The sequence below is a fragment of the Pogoniulus pusillus genome, chromosome 2, assembly GCF_015220805.1.
Source record: "Pogoniulus pusillus isolate bPogPus1 chromosome 2, bPogPus1.pri, whole genome shotgun sequence".
Taxonomy (NCBI): Eukaryota; Metazoa; Chordata; class Aves; order Piciformes; family Lybiidae; genus Pogoniulus; species Pogoniulus pusillus.
In genome coordinates this window covers 15,806,294-15,823,361 of record NC_087265.1, presented here as the reverse complement: position 1 = coordinate 15,823,361, position 17,068 = coordinate 15,806,294, and the positions used below count along the sequence as shown (strand labels likewise).

Here is a 17,068-nt window from a genome sequence, read left to right as displayed (position 1 = left end):
GCCAAAAACGAGCAAGACATATTTCCTGCAACGAGGACATCACAAACAAGTTGTAGGGGCAACTCCAACTTTTCAAGCCTCTTCCATGACCCCTGTGCTTTGGCAGATTGAAGGTAATGGGGACCATTGCATTGAGGGCCACTCCATATCCATGGCTCACAAGTGGCTGCTGATATTTGCAGAGGGCTGCTCCTTCCCACAGGAGTGGACTGTGGCCCCTAACACCTGCTGTTTCCCACCATGGTCATCCCAGAGCTTATCAAGAGGGCAGTCAGATGTCACCAGCTCCCTAAGAAATCTGCAGGGATCTGTTAAATCTATTAGTGTTTTCAAGGAGAGGTCACGTAAACACCAAACAAAATTGTAGAGCTCACATGGCAAATGCTCCATACATCCAATGGCTGGGACCAGGAGGTAAGCAGAAAGTGTTGTGAGACCTGGAGAGAAAGAGTCAGCACATCTCCAGGTCCAGGAGCACACTGGTACCACCTTCTTGAAGTTCCCCTTTGACTGCATTTGTATCTGCTGTCACCTACAGGGGTCTTTATGTCATGCACAGTCATTGCATCTGAAACCCAGTTTGCTCAGTCTCCAGCTCTCCCAGATCTGGATTTCACCAAAGTAGTGCCAAGCAGAAACATGTCTAGGAAAGATGAGCTTCATTATGAAGCAAGAAAACCTCAGTATTAGCCTTAGGGCACCTTAAACAGAATAAGAAGTGCTCAACTCTGCCACACCACATTAGACTTCAGTGTGACTTGGCTTACCTGGGAAAGAAAAAGGGCTGCAACACTGGAAGACTGACATTGGACATAAGGAATCATTTTCTTTATGATCAGAGTAAGCAAGCCCTGGGATAGGCTGCCTGGAAATTCTGTCATACCCCATCACCAGAAGTGTTCCAGGTCAGGTTGAATGGGGTTTTGAGCAAACTCATGGACTATATGAGCTATAACCACCCTTTCCAACACAAATCCTGCTGAGAGTCTGTTAAAAACAGGTGCCATAACTGCTGAGAGTTGAGGTTTGGTACCTGGCCAGCATCTGCTATTTGCATTTGGGATCACCGAGCAAGACACCGTGTGTGCCGGACACACGCAGGCTGCGCCACCTCACCAGCACCTCCAGCACAGGCATGCACACAGTGTGGAGTATCCTTCACTGCATTTCACCTCCTCCAGCTCTGGAGGCTGAGTGGTTCCCCGAGGCTGGCTGGTCTGGAATCACCCTCACTCCCTGCATGGCAACACCTGCATAAATGCAAGGCTGGGTCTGGGCAGGTTTCACTGCAATTCTCCATCATTCAAGAATCAAACCTTTGCCACCGAAGCCCCCTCAGCTACAGGCCTCAGACATTTACTGCCTCTACCACAGAGAGACTTTCCAGCTGTTCTCCCTCCCGTTTGTCTCAATAGCTATTTTTACATGATTGCTTTTCTTCTTAATTGATCTAAATCCTTTCCCTTCGCTTTCTTGTTAAAGGTGGATTTAAAGAGAAGTAGTTCATTATCTCAGACATGTTTGAGTCATTATGAATTTCATCCCTCTCCTCATTAATTACTCATTACCTCTCAGTTCTGAAAGGGCTGCTTTGTCCCTGATGTGTTTGTGAGCAGCTTCCCTGGCACCCTGTAATCCCCCCGGCCCTGCGTTAGCTCAGTCTGGTTTACACTGCCTTTGCTCTTCCCTCTGCTGCCTGCTCAGCTGCTCCCTCTCTCCTCTGCTCCCCAGCAAGCTCTTCCCCCTTCTCAAGCGGCTGTTTTCTGTTGAAAACTCCAGCCTCAGCTCCCGGCCTCTTGGTGGGCTGAAGCCCCACAAGCATTGTCCCCATGCATTGTGTCTGCTTGGAGGAACAGGTGCCCATTTCCACTGGTCCCCGTGATGACCAGTGAGGAGAGATGTTGGCTCCTGGTTAATGGCTTGGCACTCCAGTTAGGATATAAATAGCCATTCTTTGGAAAGCAATGACTTTGCTTGGCCTGTTTTGGCACCTGCCAAGTTGTGACAAAGCAGCATGGAGGGCAGAGTAATGCTGCTTATGGCACTTGGGTTTAACAGGCCAATATTTCCCAAGCCTTTTGTTACAGTCAGATCCCCAGGGAGAACTTGAAATACTTAAGCACCTCCTGAGCTACAGCTGCAGCAGTCCAGAGGACCGCAGCGGCTGAATGGTGCAATCACCCTCCCATCCATGCGTGAGCGCTGACCCTGGCAGCAGGGAACTGCGCGCAGTACAGCTACAAGATACTGACCCTGAGACTGCAACAACCTTCTCCAGCCCATTTTACATGCACTTATTGGCTATAACCTCACATTACCCAAGAACAAATCTGTGAATAGGGATTGCAGAGTCATCGTCTTTCTCTGGACCTATGCATAGAACCTCACAGTGGCTGCTGGCAAGAGAACTGCCTCCATCTCAGCCTGGTGCTCAGGTTGACTTCTATGCCTCTGTTGCCCCAGCAGCTTCCATAAAGCCTTGCAGGACTTTTTTTTTCCACATCACAGCAGCAGATGGAGATTTATGGCCTCTCCTCTTCTCCCCGAGGTTAATATTACACACATTTCTGTGCTGAGCCTCCTCCCAGCAGGCTCCTGATGGGGCTAGGACATGCTCACTAGGGAGGACCCTTTCCATACTACATGGATGTGTACAAAAGGGCAAAGCATGAAAAATGTGTTGGGCTGGTAAGGAGAAGAGAGAGGGGCGTGTGATATTTGCTTGGGGAGGGTAAATGAGGGTTGCACAAGCAAGCAGTTGGGTTGCACAATCAGAAGAAGTGGAATTAAGTTACCACTGATCAGCTGAGCTGCACTTTCTCAAGGGTTTTAAGCTGAAACATCTTATTGTTTAACTGGAGCAAATTATGATAAGGCACCTGGTCCAGGAGTGCAAGCAACTCTGCTGACATGCACTGAGCTGCTCCTTGGTGCATCCCTTGCTAGAAGGGGGTCACAAAATAATTTCAGGATTGCAAAGTGTTGTGCTGTGAAGAAGTCAGCAATATTTCAGACCCTCCAGGACAGAGAAATTAACTGAGAACAGGGTGCAAGTGCTTAGAGAAAAATTCTATGCTTGCCAGGAATCTGCTAACTACACCTTTAATAGCTGGCAGCGGCTCTGGTCCTCCACCACAGGGAGAGCCCAGCAAAACCACCTCAGCTAGCAGTTACAGCCATTCCTCATTCTCAGTCTGTGAAGCTTAGGATGTCATGTGGCTTAGGACAACAGGGGACTTCACTGCAAAGGAGCTACAAGGGACAGATACACTGAGATGGTCTAATAAATTAACACCCCCTTGTCAAGGCACTGCAGTCTCAGCCCTAAAGGCCATGGCAAAATCCATCAGAGGAGGAGTCAGCAGATGATTATTTTCTTCTGCTCCTGTATTTCACTTAGAATAACCACTCTGGAGTGTTCCTGGTTAGCTTTTCACTTGCTGCAGTTGCATCCCACAAATTCTGCCATGCTGTCCCTGCAGCAAAGAGCAGCCCTGTGCTGGCACCCCCAAAGATGCAAGTCTTGGCAGCAAGGCCCATACCTGTAGACCTTCCAAGGAGCTCAGCAGATAGTCACACCTGGACAATGAGTGCCTGGAAGCATGAGCCATTGCCAGAAGAAGACAACTTCCCTGAGAGGAGTTCTGTGCATCTGGTGATGGCTGGTGATGCTCCATCAGCTGCAGTTCTACGTTGGCTTTCTTCCTTATCACCTGAGCAACAGCACAAAGTTTTGGTAAAGCCTAGTTGGCAGGATATTGACAAGTGCTATCTGGAGAGCACTCAGATCTGCCCAATCCTTGCTGCTTGGTGCTCTGGAGAGAAAGGGGACTGCCAGCCACGCAAGACAGCCCTCTGCATGAGTCCTGCACAAACTGCCAGAATGACCTCTTTCTGCCTCTGTGGGGTGCCCCTCTTCTCAGCCTCCACAAAGGGTTTTGCAAGGACTGACCAAATACTTGAAGCACGTGTCGGTGAAATCCATCTCCCCAGCTCGAACCGTCTAATACCACATTTGCAATGTCTCAGGCTTCAGAGCTCTTCCAAATCCCTCAGGCCTGTAAGGCTAATGTAGGCCAGCATCTGGAGTTTTACAAGGCACAGATGAGATAATGCTCTATTCATTCTCTCTTCCCTTTCTCACAACCACAGGTACCTGGCACTGCTTGAGGACAAACACATGGCAAAGTACTTTGGGAAGAAGCCAGGGTCGGGGCAGAAGTGAACCTTCCCTCATACTGCTCTGACACACTGCAGATTCACACCACCTCCTGCCATCACAGAAGTAAGGCACTCCACCTGCAGCAGGGAGAGCAATCAGGGCTCTGCACTCCAAGTTGAGCTCCTGACTATCGATGCTACAGGGTCCCCAGGATGGCACAGGCAGTGTGTGGTGACAGCCATGAGTACCAGGACAAAAGAGACACCAGTGAGGGCTGCTGATGCTGCGGAGGATCTGCAGCTTAACACAATTATTACTTGTCCGGAACTCCCCCCAAAACTGTGACACTTGTTCTAGCTCAGTAACTAGCTGGAATGCAAAAAGCTGGACTGATCACAGAATCACAGAGCTTTTAGAGGTTGGAAGGGACCTCCAGAGACAGAGTCCAGCTTCTCTGCCAAGACAGGATACCCTAGGTTAGTGCACACAGGAATATACTCAGGCAGGTTTTGAACGACTCCAGAGAAGGAGACTCCACAACCTCTCTGCGCAGCCTGTTCCAGTGCTCTGTCACCATCACTGCAAAGAAGTTTCTCCTTATGTTGAGGTGAAACCTTCTGTGTTCCAGATAAAGTAGTGACCTCTCAAGAGAAAGGATAGTTTAACTGGCAGTGCCTTATCCAGCATGGCCAGAACCACTGTGCACCTGAATGCTGGAGCTCACATACCATAACACTCTTCATGTATTCCTCTGGGAATACTCACACCAAAAATCTCCCATGGGAAACATCTCATGCTCTCTTGACTGCCTGGCACCCACCACAAGGTATATGAGCATCTTATACCTTGGTGCTAAGGGAACAGCATCAAAGTAAAGATCATACCTCAGGGGCTCCATTTTCTTAGTGTAGACCACAGCTTCTCCATAGGTTTTTAAATTGTAAGGAGCTATGATTCCTCCAGGGTAACACACAAGCCCCTAAGCATTCAGGTTCCCCAGACACTTCAAGTGGCCCAGCTGAACAGGCCCTGTGTCAGGGAAGTGATCATGCCCTTGTACTCAGCCCTCACGGGGCCACAGCTTGAGTACTGTGTTCACTTCTGGGCACCACAGTACAGGGAAGTCATTGAGGTCCTGGAGCGTGTCCAAAGAAAAATGCATCTGGTGAGGGGTTTGGAGAGGATGTGATATGAGGAGTAGCTGAAGGAGCAGGAGTTGTTTAGTCTGGATAGAAGTCTAAGGTGAGATCTTACTGCTCTCTACCACTAGTTGAAAGGAGGTTGGGAAGTAGGGAGGCTGGTGGTGGTCTCTACTCCCAAGTAACTAGCAATGGGACAAGAGTAAATGGGTTTAAGTTGTGCCAGGTGTGCTGGCTTGAGGCTAATTAGAATATTTTAATGAGAGAAATTAAATCCTTAGCTGTGAGAAGAAAGTAACAGTGATACCTATATCACTCATTCTTCTGTTGAGAGATGCAAATAGTCAAAACGTAGATAAGGCCCCAACTTCTCATGTAGTTCAGACCTCCTCTTTGCTCTTGGTCTGTGTGTCTGGTTGCATCTTGCTGTAACTGCTTTGCATGAGATCTATGCAATCTGATCTAACCTTTTCCTCTAACCTCATCATCTTTTGACATCCCACCTCAGATCTCTGCAGATTTATCATGTGAGCTATATGGAGATTGATCTGGTTATTTCTGAGGGGAGAAATGGAGGAGGAGAAGGAGATGGAGGAGTAAGTTTGGGAGCCTTCTGGGCAGTCTGTTTCAGGAGAGATTTTGTGTTTCTGTATTACGTTTAACTTGTATGCCACTGTAAATATCTGTGTATATTGTGTGTATATATATGCTTGTAAATTGTGCTAAGCTGTAAACATAGCTTAACTTCCAGCCTGCTAAATTTGTCTGTGGGGGCAGGTACTTCCCAAACCACTACATCATATTTTGGCGCCCAATGTGGGGCTAATTCAAGTTGATTTATTGCTAGTTAAGTTTAGAAGTTAAGGAAGCTGTATTTATAGTGTAGGCTTAGATTGGACATTAGGAAAACTTCTGAGAGAGTGGTGATGCATTGAAACAGGCTGCCCAGGGAGGTGGTGGAGTCACGAACCCTGGGAGGCGTTCGAGAAGTCTGTAGATGTGGTGCTTCAGGATATAGTTTAGTGGTCATGGTAGCTGGGTTACAGTTAAGACTCAATCTTAAAGGTCTTTTCCAACCTTAATGATGCTGCAATTCTGTAAGTTCACAGTATCACAGTCACAGTATCACAGTATGACAGGATCACCAAGGGTGGAAGAGACCTCATAGATCAAGTCCAACCCTTTACCACAGAGCTCAAGGCTAGACCATGGCACCAAGTGCCACGTCCAATCTTGCCTTGAACAGCCCTAGGGACGGCGACTCCACCACCTCCCCGGGCAGCCCATTCCAGTAGCCAATGACTCTCTCAGTGAAGAACTTTCTCCTCACCTCAAGCCTAAATTTCCTCTGGTGTAGCTTGAGGCTGTGTCCTCTCATTCTGGTGCTGGCCACCTGAGAGAAAAGAGCAACCTCCTCCTGGCCACAACCTCCCCTCAGGTAGTTGTAGACAGCAATAAGGTCTCCCCTGAGCCTCCTCTTCTTTCTCTTGACACCAGGCACAGAGACCTGTGCACCTCCCAGCACCCCTTCATCTGCCCAAATGCTCCATCCACCAAAATTCTACTGCAACTTGTTTTAAAACCTCTGCAATTCTCTTTGCAAGCCTCATAACATAGGCAGCTTTTGAAGCTCTTGCTCCAAAGACATGACTTTGTATAAGGCTATCAGCTTTCAAGCAGCACATGGCTTTCCAGCTGTAATGTTGCAAGAATCATCTAGAATTGTAACTTCCCAGAAACATTTAAAAGCTGACAGCAAAAGACCAGTACCCCAGAAGATCACCTGCCTGCTGGTCCCACTGCCACTTGCAGTCTGGGGTCTGTAAGAAACAGGCACCTCCTCACCTGCTCTCTAAACACACGACAGCACACCAGCCAGGGCAAGAATACTAGCAAAGGCTGCTGAGAACGAGGAGCTGTGTTGGATAATGAATCAATACTTCTCCCCCTGTGCTAGTTTGAAGCAGGGTAGAATGTTTTGGTGAGAAGAACTAGATCATAGGCTGTGAAAGGAAAACAATGGTGATGTCTACTCCCCTCAGAGTCTTGCTGAAGAAGAAAGGAAAACATTAGATAACACTCTTGCCATTTTGTCTTTCACTCTGCCTTGGGCTTCTGGCTGAGCTGCATCTCCCTAACACACCCTCCACTCACCTTTGCTTCTTAACCTCTTGGCTGAACCTCTGTTCTTCTTTAGGAGTGGGGTAAGGTTGAGAGGGGCAGGGGGAAGGTGCAGGGGTGGTTGAGAGCCCCTCCTGGGAACTCAGGTTTCTGGGAGGGGAGTTGTGCTTCTGTATCACCTTTTACCTTGTATATTTCTGTCTATAACTGTATATACTGTAAATATCTGCTTGTATATTGTGCTAGCTGTAAATAAATAGCTTCATTCATATTCCCAGAGCCAACTGAGTCTAGTCTGGGTAACTTCTAAAGTGTGGGGGGGCGAGGAACACCCAAACCATCACATCCTCCCCAAAAGAAACCAAACTTCCATTTAATTCTAGGGCAAACTCAAAAGGTTTTAATTTTTTTTTTTTTTTTTAGCAAATTCTATCACTTAAATGTTAACAAAAAACATCTGTACAATTGCCATGATACACTCAAAAGTGAAAACAAATAAGATATAAATACAGATATGGATGTAACATGACAAAAGCTGAAAATAGGGGGGGAAAAAAAAAAAGAATGCATGCGCATGAGCACGGTGCCAACAAATCCATTTCCCGTGGCTGGCATTTTTCAGAGCGGTTTTTACTTCCCATTTAAAACAATGTTAGCAACGTCCTGCTGTATACTACAAAGGTCTATTTTTCTGTCCCTTAATATGTAATATTATGCTTGATAAATAATGGGGTGGGGAGAAAAGGTTTTGACGATGAAGATGCGAGTTACACTACTTATACAGGTTATTGGTAAGCTAGTAATAAGCGATAAAAAAAGACAGTCTTGTATTGTAATCCAGGCAAGCACACATAGTGTACCTTAAGAAAGCCACATGCCTCGGTATTTCTGCACTACATGAGAACTACAGTACGTAGACCTGTGGGGCGGATGGATCTGGTATTTGCCCATGCCCACGGAGCACTGGTGCAGCCAATGGCAGAAAAAACATCCACATCTGAGATTTCGGCAACTTTGCAGCCAGGAGCCGCTGTCTGCTGAGAGTTTTCTCCCCTTCAGACTTTTAAAGCATGGTGGGCAAAGAAATTACTCTCTTTCTTTTTTGTGTTAAATTCCTTTTTTTTTTTTTTTAAGGTATGAAAAATTGAAGCCCTGCATTATGGGCAGCAAAGAAGAAAACAAAACCAAAAACAAACCCCAAAAGGCAGCTGCAGTAGGTGGCTACTGCTGGGAGAACGTGAACACAAGCTTCACCGGTGTGGTGAGGCACTGCCAGCATGCAGATCTTTCTCTGCAAGCACGTTGTGGACACTGATTTGTAGCCAGAGAGACCTTTATGCTTACTGAGGAGAAAACAAAATGATTGTACAGCTTGTTGATGTCAGAACACTGGAGATCAGAGAGGTGACATTCAGAGCTAGCCCTTTGAGTACTTCAAAGGAAACATACACACACACACAAAAAATAATCATGTTCAACATACTAAACAACCTTACTATGTACATTATACGCAATGATTTATAAATACCTAAGCAGAAGGCTCTCTACTGTGTACAGGTATAACATACTTCTAGAGTACTCAAAGGATGAACAGTCCTCGACTGACTCACGTTATGAAACTAAGGAGCACATTAATGAGCATCTGTCGACAAACGGAACTGAATCCAATTCAGAAAGTAAGGCCTGGTTCTACCATGTACAGACCCAAGTGTGCCAACAGTATCAGAAAACACGGGCTCGTGGCTGGAGCCACGGCAGGTCGCAGGCAGGAGCTGCTAACCCCTGCTGTGGTGCCAGTACACGCACCAGGTCAGTTCAGAGGCGCTACAGTGCGTTCACTCTCAGTGCATACTAACAGGAGTTTATAAAACATAAAAAAAAAAATCATTCAAGAAGGAATTCAATTCCTGGAGATTTGCTACAGTGTACCATTCAAAAAAAAAACCCAAAAAACACAAAACCAAGCAAACAGCAAATGCTGATGGAGCAGAATCCATCACAGCTGGGAGGGACTAACTGTCATCTGGTCAGCTATGCCGACTTTCTGAACCCAAGAACTGGAACAGAAGACCCTGAACTGAGATGAGGAGAAAGAGAAGCACAAATATTAAGCAGTGAGAGAACAAATTAAAGAACACAAACAAACAAAAATTTAAAAAATCCAAACAAATGAAAAAAAAACACAGCCAAAAAAACCCACCCCACTACTAAAAACTCAAACAAGACAGCTAACTGCTGCCGAGAAGTCAGCTGAGTATTTCCTCAAAAGGGAAAATAAAAGTGTTGAACTGAAATAATCTGAATCATTAAAAAATAATAATATTCTAACAGGCATACTGAAAGATGTTAAAAAGAAATGGTCCACAGAAAGGGAGACACCAAGCACGAGCAGCCAATCCTCCATGTAGACAGGATGGCTTTTCTGAGTCTTTGGAAAGACTCTGGGAGAATCCCACCCACTGGGACTGCATGGTTTCTCCTGCCATGGCATTACTCATGAGGAAAGAAGAGAGAACTAGCCCTGCAGCCATCAAAAGCCTGGACATATCCTGATGAACTCAAGAACAAGTCACCTCCTCTGATCTCAATTCAGCAGGGAAAGGGACCAACAAGCTTTGCAGCCCATTCCCTCCTGAGCTGGGGATCGTGAGGGGAGCTGGCACCAAATGTTACTGCCCAGCCTAGCTCCTCGGGGCTGGTGCTGAGTCACAAAGGGACAAACTGACAGATAGGCAGGACAACAGGGCTCTACCCTCCCCACTATGCTGCCCGGCTGCAGTACTGGAAACTCATGTTCTCACTACACCACCAAAGTGTCCCTTCTGGTTCCTCAAAGGGGACATGAAGGAGGCTGGAGAGACACTGAGGTACTGAGAGCAGCCATGGAGCTTACATCCATCACCACAGCTGCAGCCTTAAACTGCAAGTCCATCATCTTCTTGCTTCACTGAAACAGGGCAAAATCACAGTTTTGATCCACTGCAAGACTGGGGTGGGTGTCCCTATCAGCAAGGATCCAGCTCAGGGCTAAACACAGCACTGGCATCTCTCTGCTTCCTCTGGCTACAGAGGCATGGGGAGCTCACCCTTTGCAATCAAAAGGGTCTTCCATTGGGAAAGGGTGGTGCTGTGGGGTATTTGCTGCTGGTTTAGCTCCGACTGAGTCTCTACCATTAGGCTGCAAGAGGGTTCGCCCTACTGCACCCTCGTCCAGGGCACCAATAGCAGTGCCCAGCAAGGGCCCTCCGCACCTATCTGAAATGTAGAGCACACAGCAGGGCTGTTGCTGGGGATGGCCAAGGAGGTTTCTAAAGGCAGCCAACAGCACTGTAGGCTCTTCAGGCACAGGAAAGAAGCTGTGGCAGGCAACCAGCACTGTCCCAGATGGCTGAGCAGGTGCTTCCATGAGGTCTTTCCATTCAGTTTCAGATGCCCTTTCTGTTGTCTGGGATGAACATTTTGCCCAAAGCGCAAAAGAGCTGTGGGAAAAAAGTCATTCACAACCCCACACCAGTGGGGCTGGGCAGAGCAGCAGCTCAGTCCTTTGACACTACACACTGCTAGAAAAATGCAGCTAGCCTCAGAAGGCAGCACTGAGGTGCAGCCCTGCCAGCTCCCACTGCCCACCCGCAGACACACTCAGAGCCTAATCCAAAACCCACCCACCTAACTCCAGTGTCTTATTTGTAGACGTCAGACCCAGAACTGGGTCTCAGGTTCTCTTTGGGGAGTAACGAGTAACCTGGGGAGTCTTTTGAGTGTATGAAAGAGCTGAGTAGGCTGGTAGGAGAGAAATCTTTGTATAAAGAAAGAAGCAAGAGCCCAGCTGTTTTGCTCAGCACAGCTGGCTGGAAAGCAGTTGGAGAAATCAGCCCATTGGAGAGGTCTGTCAGAAGTACTATGTACAAAACCTCAGATGTTTAAAAAGAACCTACTTGTTCATTATTTGTTATCTCTCACTATTAATGCATCCAAGACTGGTATCACAGCCACATCTGCAAATATCTCCCCATAGAGAGCCCTGCACATCAGGCAAGCTGCAACAGGGAGTACAAAACAAGACCACAAGACTTGTAAGAAGAGAACCTAGCCAGAACAGCTGCAGGGAAAGAGCAGGTAACTAATCACACAGAAACCAAAACTGGGCATGAACTAAACCAACAAGACTTGTTTGACTTTTACATGTGTCCAGTTTCTAGGTCTCACTTTTGGAAGGCTAACCTAAACATATTTCTGGGATTTCAGCAGGCTATACCAATATGTTTAAGCATGGCTTTCTGTTGTTCACTTTTAATAAAGACTACACCACAGACCTTGCTTCCTTTACATTCAATACCAGTAAGATTCTACATAAAAGTTTTTAAAGGGACTAAAATACTGATTGCAGTATCTGCATGGCCTCCTTGAGCTGATGGAGCACGCCAGTGAAGAGTAGCAGAAAGGTCTCTGAGAGGCACCGTTGATTGCTTCTAAGTCTACACTTGTCCACATATCTCCATTAACTGTGCGTTGAAACATCTGAAGAGGAACTGCTGTTGCTGTTGGTGGTCTGGGCCCTCTTTATGTACAAGTTTAATAGCTTCATCTGAAAGAAAGAAACAAACATTAAGAGAAGATGCCACGAAAAGTGGGCAGACAAAAGTCAACTGCAGATCTTAAAGCTCATATTCAGTTTTGAGTAAGCTGACACTGGGCTCAGCGGAGAAAAAGCAGAAGGAAAGCTGACCCTATTTTAGAGCACAGTCAGGAGGGTATGACTAGTTCCACTGAAATTACAGACAGATTTAATGACATTTAGAAAAAGCTCTTGCATTTCACTTCAGCAGCTATCAGTTTGCAGACCTCAATCCTGCAGCCTGCTTTAAGCAAGCAGGATTCTCACACAGGTTAATGGAGCTGCAGGCACAATGATGATCTAAGAGCTACGGTCCCTCCTAGGAAACACCCTGAACTCTACCATGCTTTACAAGATGTTAGTTTTCAATGACATTTAAATATCTTCACTAACTTGGTACATCTTGTGAAACTGCAGCTGTTATGACTATACACTTCCTTTGCATGGCTTTGTTTTGTTTTTCTGCCTTACCACCTTAGCTCCAGATCCTGCAGTGACTCATGCACATGTTTAACTTTAAACATGCAGACAGGCTGCATAAACCCAGGAGAATTACTCACATGTTTATAGTTAGTTAGGTGGTGGATTAAGTCCATGGCACCTAGGATAACTAAGATAAAAGCTTGACAACATTTTATAATTTATATTTTATATACAAATTATATACTCCCTAACTGCCCAAATATAATGAGGTAAACTCCAGCACTTAGAGCTGTCTCTTCCCAGAGCAATTTGGAGGCACAAGTAATCTGTTTATGGATAAGGACACGTGTTTAGCTCAATTCATAAATAAAATCCAAGTATCCTCAGTCTCAGGTTGTTTTGGTCTACACCACTCTTTATACCCACAAAAGAAATTGTTGGGTCCAAATAACAGAACAAAAATCCTCTGAACAAAGTAGCTATTCACATGCAGAGATACAAATCAGAAAAAAATGCAGAAGTCATCCTAAAACTTGAGTACGACACCTTCAAGCAGGAGAAGAAATCTTATGATGGCTTCCTAAGCAGCTCTGAAAAGCTGAAAACACCACCCACCTCAACACAAAACTGCTGGCACTTGTCTGAAGAGCAGAGCTGCAATTGGACTGAGTTTAATTTGCAGCATTGACTTTTGTTGCTAACCTGACTCCAGGGTACAAAGCCTTTTGAAAGTTCACTTGAGCTTGCTGGTATCATAGGAGGAAAGTTGCCATGCTTTACCTGTATTTCTACCTGCCCTACTGACAACCTGCTGCTGAAAGGACCTGGTCTCCCACTCATCCCAGACATGTGTTCCCATCGCTCTCTGTGCAGGAAACCTGTGTGGTCACAGAGTGGTTTGAAAGCTAATTTGTATTACAGATCTGGTTTTCAGCCAGAGAAGCACAGCTGGTCCAACTCACTGCACAGTCACCCCTGTATGCAGTGCTGAAGGGGCAAGGCAAACATGGGTGCTGTGGAAAGGACCCACTTGGTGGCAGCTTGCAGTTACACAGGATCAGGTAAGTCACACAACCAACCCCTGAACTCCACAGAAATATGCTTAATGGGATTTCAAATGCACACACTGCTGAGCAAGTGCTGTACTGTTCTAGTGGTGTTTGGCAAGTGACTACAAGGACTTGACTCAAAGCAACCACAAAGCCCCTGGGCTTTTGCTGCTAGTGGTGCAAGCCATTCAGTTGGCTGTTATGAAAACACCAGAGATGCATTTGTCCTGTACCTTGCTTCCCGTGAGTTGTGCGAGATGAGGTTTCAGTTCTTCTCCAATTACTGAGTAAATCGCCACCAGGCAAAACACACTCGCCTTACGGACGCTGCTCTCCGTGTTGTCATAACCCTAAGAAACAAGGCAAAAAAAAAGAACACACAAACAAAACACGTCAGAAATCAAACATCCTGCCAAAGCGCAATACTAAAGAGATGATGAATGTGTTGCAAATATGGCTGACCTAAAAGATCCCTGCAAAGGCCCTGCTTAGCATAACAGTTCTCAATCTGAATACTACAAAAGCAAGAGAATAGAATCACACAGAGTAAATCCTATTTGTCCTTATGTTATGTTATGACTGTCACATAAGCTATCAATATCTTGTTATTTATAGCATTAAGCAACACAGAGCTTCCCAATGTGAGCTTAGTATTTTACTAAACATACACACTCCTGTGTCCAGTTCAGGTAACCATATGTTATTCTGGATGGTCAGGACCTTCAAGGGTAACCCTCATGCTCCCAGCTTGCCTTCACAGAAGTCTTAAATTGCATCTGTAACCTGGAGCTCTTTGATTACTTATCAGGTAGGAAATGCCATAGAAGAAAACATATTGAAAGTCCCCTGTAGGCGTGCCTGATCTCTGGGAGCTTTAGCAGAGCTGAAACTAGCTACCAGGTCACTCAGCAGCTGATGATCTGATGGTAGTAAGTGATCCATCACTAAGCACTCATCCCAGGAGAAATGCAGAGATAAGTGAAGCCTGCAGGTTGCTGGCTCCTCTGGATGCAGGGTGACCTCTGCTGGGAGAGCCAGGAGAAGGGATGCAGCACAGCTGGGGCTGTTATATGACTACAGAGACAGTCTGAAGTGACAGTTTGCAAACCCAAAGAGCACTGAACTAGAAAAGCAAGAGATCCAAGCAAGCTCAGAGAAACTCTAAGCTGCTGAGAAATCAGATGAAAAAAAGGTTGAGCCAAGGCCCTCAACAGAGGAACACCCATGAAGATACAACCCACTTCTGGGACAAAGCTCTGTGTGTGTCCCAACTCAAAGACTGGCTCCTGAAGTCATCAAATACCTCTGCCTCACTTCAGGTTTCCCTATAGGCCTGGCACTTTGCTTATGTGTGCATCTCAAATGGCTCCATTCCTGGAAGGCAGATTCATGTGGTGTTGAGGCCTGAGAGGCCTGTGTCCTGGTGGGCACTGAGCTGGTGATGCCTGCCTCACATGCACCAGTGGGACCATCGCCCCACATCACTGCCTTACAAGAATCCTAGCATTTAATAACATAGCCAAACAGTTATAGCTCAGGAGGCGACACAGGCTCAAAGTTCTCTTCAGCCTGAAAGTACCAAGATGCAGCACATGGTAGGGTGTCTAGTAGCCCTTCTGTTGACCTAGCTCCAAGGTAGCCAAGACTCCACCTCAAGAGGGACAAGGGTAAGCACCATGACCTTCCCCAGCCAAGCCCTGTTCTTGCACAGAGGTGCCCATCTGCTCACTGGGGTCACAGGGATTCTGCTATGGGCTGCTGAGCCATGCACCTGCACTCACGCTGCTGCTGTCCAATGCTCCTTGTCTCTCCACCACTCTGCTGATACCCTCAGCACAGAAACAAGCACAATAGTAATTCCCTCTGCACACAGTCCCTTCAGCAAGGATTGCATACTAATTCCCAAACAGGACAAGCAGATTCCTTTGATCACTTGAGCTTCTAAGGTAAGAAATATCACTGCCAGCTCCAAGATGAAAAATGGCAAACTACGCTCCAAAACAAGGTCATTTAAGACATGGAAGCAATTTAATAAAACAAATAACTGCATTTTTAAAAGGCATGCTGCTCTCAAACTTTTCCCATGCATTGCAGCTCCACTGTTCAGATCACTGTCTGCAACAATTACTCTGAAAGACTTTTCACAACAAAAGTTCAGATCAATACAGAATTCCCTGATTCCCAAAAGCTTGGAGTTAAGACAAGAACTGCCAAGAGTTGAACACGTTACAAAGTTGGGACAAATGCTACGATGCACAAGGGGAATTTCCAGCTTCACTCTTATTCTTCTTATGTTCACAATGAGGAGGCTTCTTTATCCCAGTTTTCTCTTGAATCTTAACTCACCCAAACGTGTCTTCCCTTACACATTGTCTGATTTGTTCCTGTTGCAATCCTTCCCCAGTAAACACACACACATTCTCTCTCTCCTTCCTCAAGGCTGCCTTCTTTATTGCCTTCTTGCCTGCAGCCTCATCCCATCAACTGCTGTTGCCAGCTGCTTGTGCAGAGAAACAGAAGACAGCACTGCTACAGTCAGTGATGAAAGCTAAATTCATAATGTAAGACTGAGCCTTAGCACTGGCAAAAGTACAGCTCCCCACCCAGCCTAAGAGGCTTATGAAAAAGGCTGAATGAAGTCAGCAAGAAGTTCAATTCTGATTCTGGGGAGTAAAGAAGAAAGGACTAGCCTGCCTGCTGGGATTCAAATTCAAGTGCAATGAAAGCATGAGAGCTCAGCAGAATTAGAGACTGGAAGAGGCATTGCTTGCTATGTACTCAGATAACATAAGATGTGGTTAACTCCTCCTCTCAAATTCATTATATGGCTGCTACCAAATTATTTAGGAGTCAGCCCAAGGCATCTGGACAGCAGGGCAAGGGAGGTGATTTTCCCCTTTTACTCTGCTCCTCTGAGACCTAACCTGGGGCACTGCTTGCAGTTCTGGAGCCCCCAACACAAGAAGGACACAGAACTGTTAGAGGGAGTCCAGAGGAGGGCCAGGAAGGTGATCGAAGGGCTGGAGCATCTCTGCTACGAAGACGGGCTACAAGAGTTAGGGCTCTTCAGCCTGGAGAAGAGAAGGCCTTGAGGAGACCTTATAGTGGCCTTCCTGTATCTGAAGGGGATCTACAGGAAGGCTGGGGAGGGATTATTTACAAGGTCTTGTAATGACAGAACAAGAGGTAAAGGGTTTAAACTTGAAGAGAGGAGACTTAGGCTTAAGAAATTGTTTACAGTGAGGGTGGTGAAACACTGGAACAGGTTGCCCACAAAGGTTGTGTCTGCTCCCTCCCTGAAGGTGTTCAAGGCCAGACAGGATGAGGCCTTGAGCGACCTGTTCTAGTGGGAGGTATCCCTGCCTATGGGGGTTGGAACTGGATGATGCTTGAGGTCCCTTCCAAACTAAACCATTCTATGATTCTATGATCTAACTGTGGAACATACACATAAGAATCTGTGTAATCCTTAACATTAAAATAATCAAAAGCTCAAGTGTAAAAACTAGAGGGATTAAAACTTGAATATACCAAAGTGTGGCCCCAGAGAGTCTGTTGT

General features: G+C 46.3%; 1 protein-coding gene across 1 annotated transcript in view; it reads right to left on the bottom strand.

The window, feature by feature from the left end:
• Window positions 1–11,684: 11,684 nt before the first annotated feature.
• The window catches only part of CLASP1 (cytoplasmic linker associated protein 1), a 183,629-nt gene continuing 178,245 nt past the window's right edge, over window positions 11,685–17,068 (bottom strand). Inside the window, exons 40-41 of the mRNA XM_064157393.1 lie at window positions 13,743–13,859; window positions 11,685–12,007 (exon numbers count right to left, since the gene is read on the bottom strand). Of these exons, the coding sequence (XP_064013463.1) occupies window positions 11,921–12,007; window positions 13,743–13,859 (204 nt within the window). The 3' untranslated portion in view covers window positions 11,685–11,920. The remainder of the gene's footprint in view (window positions 12,008–13,742; window positions 13,860–17,068) is intronic.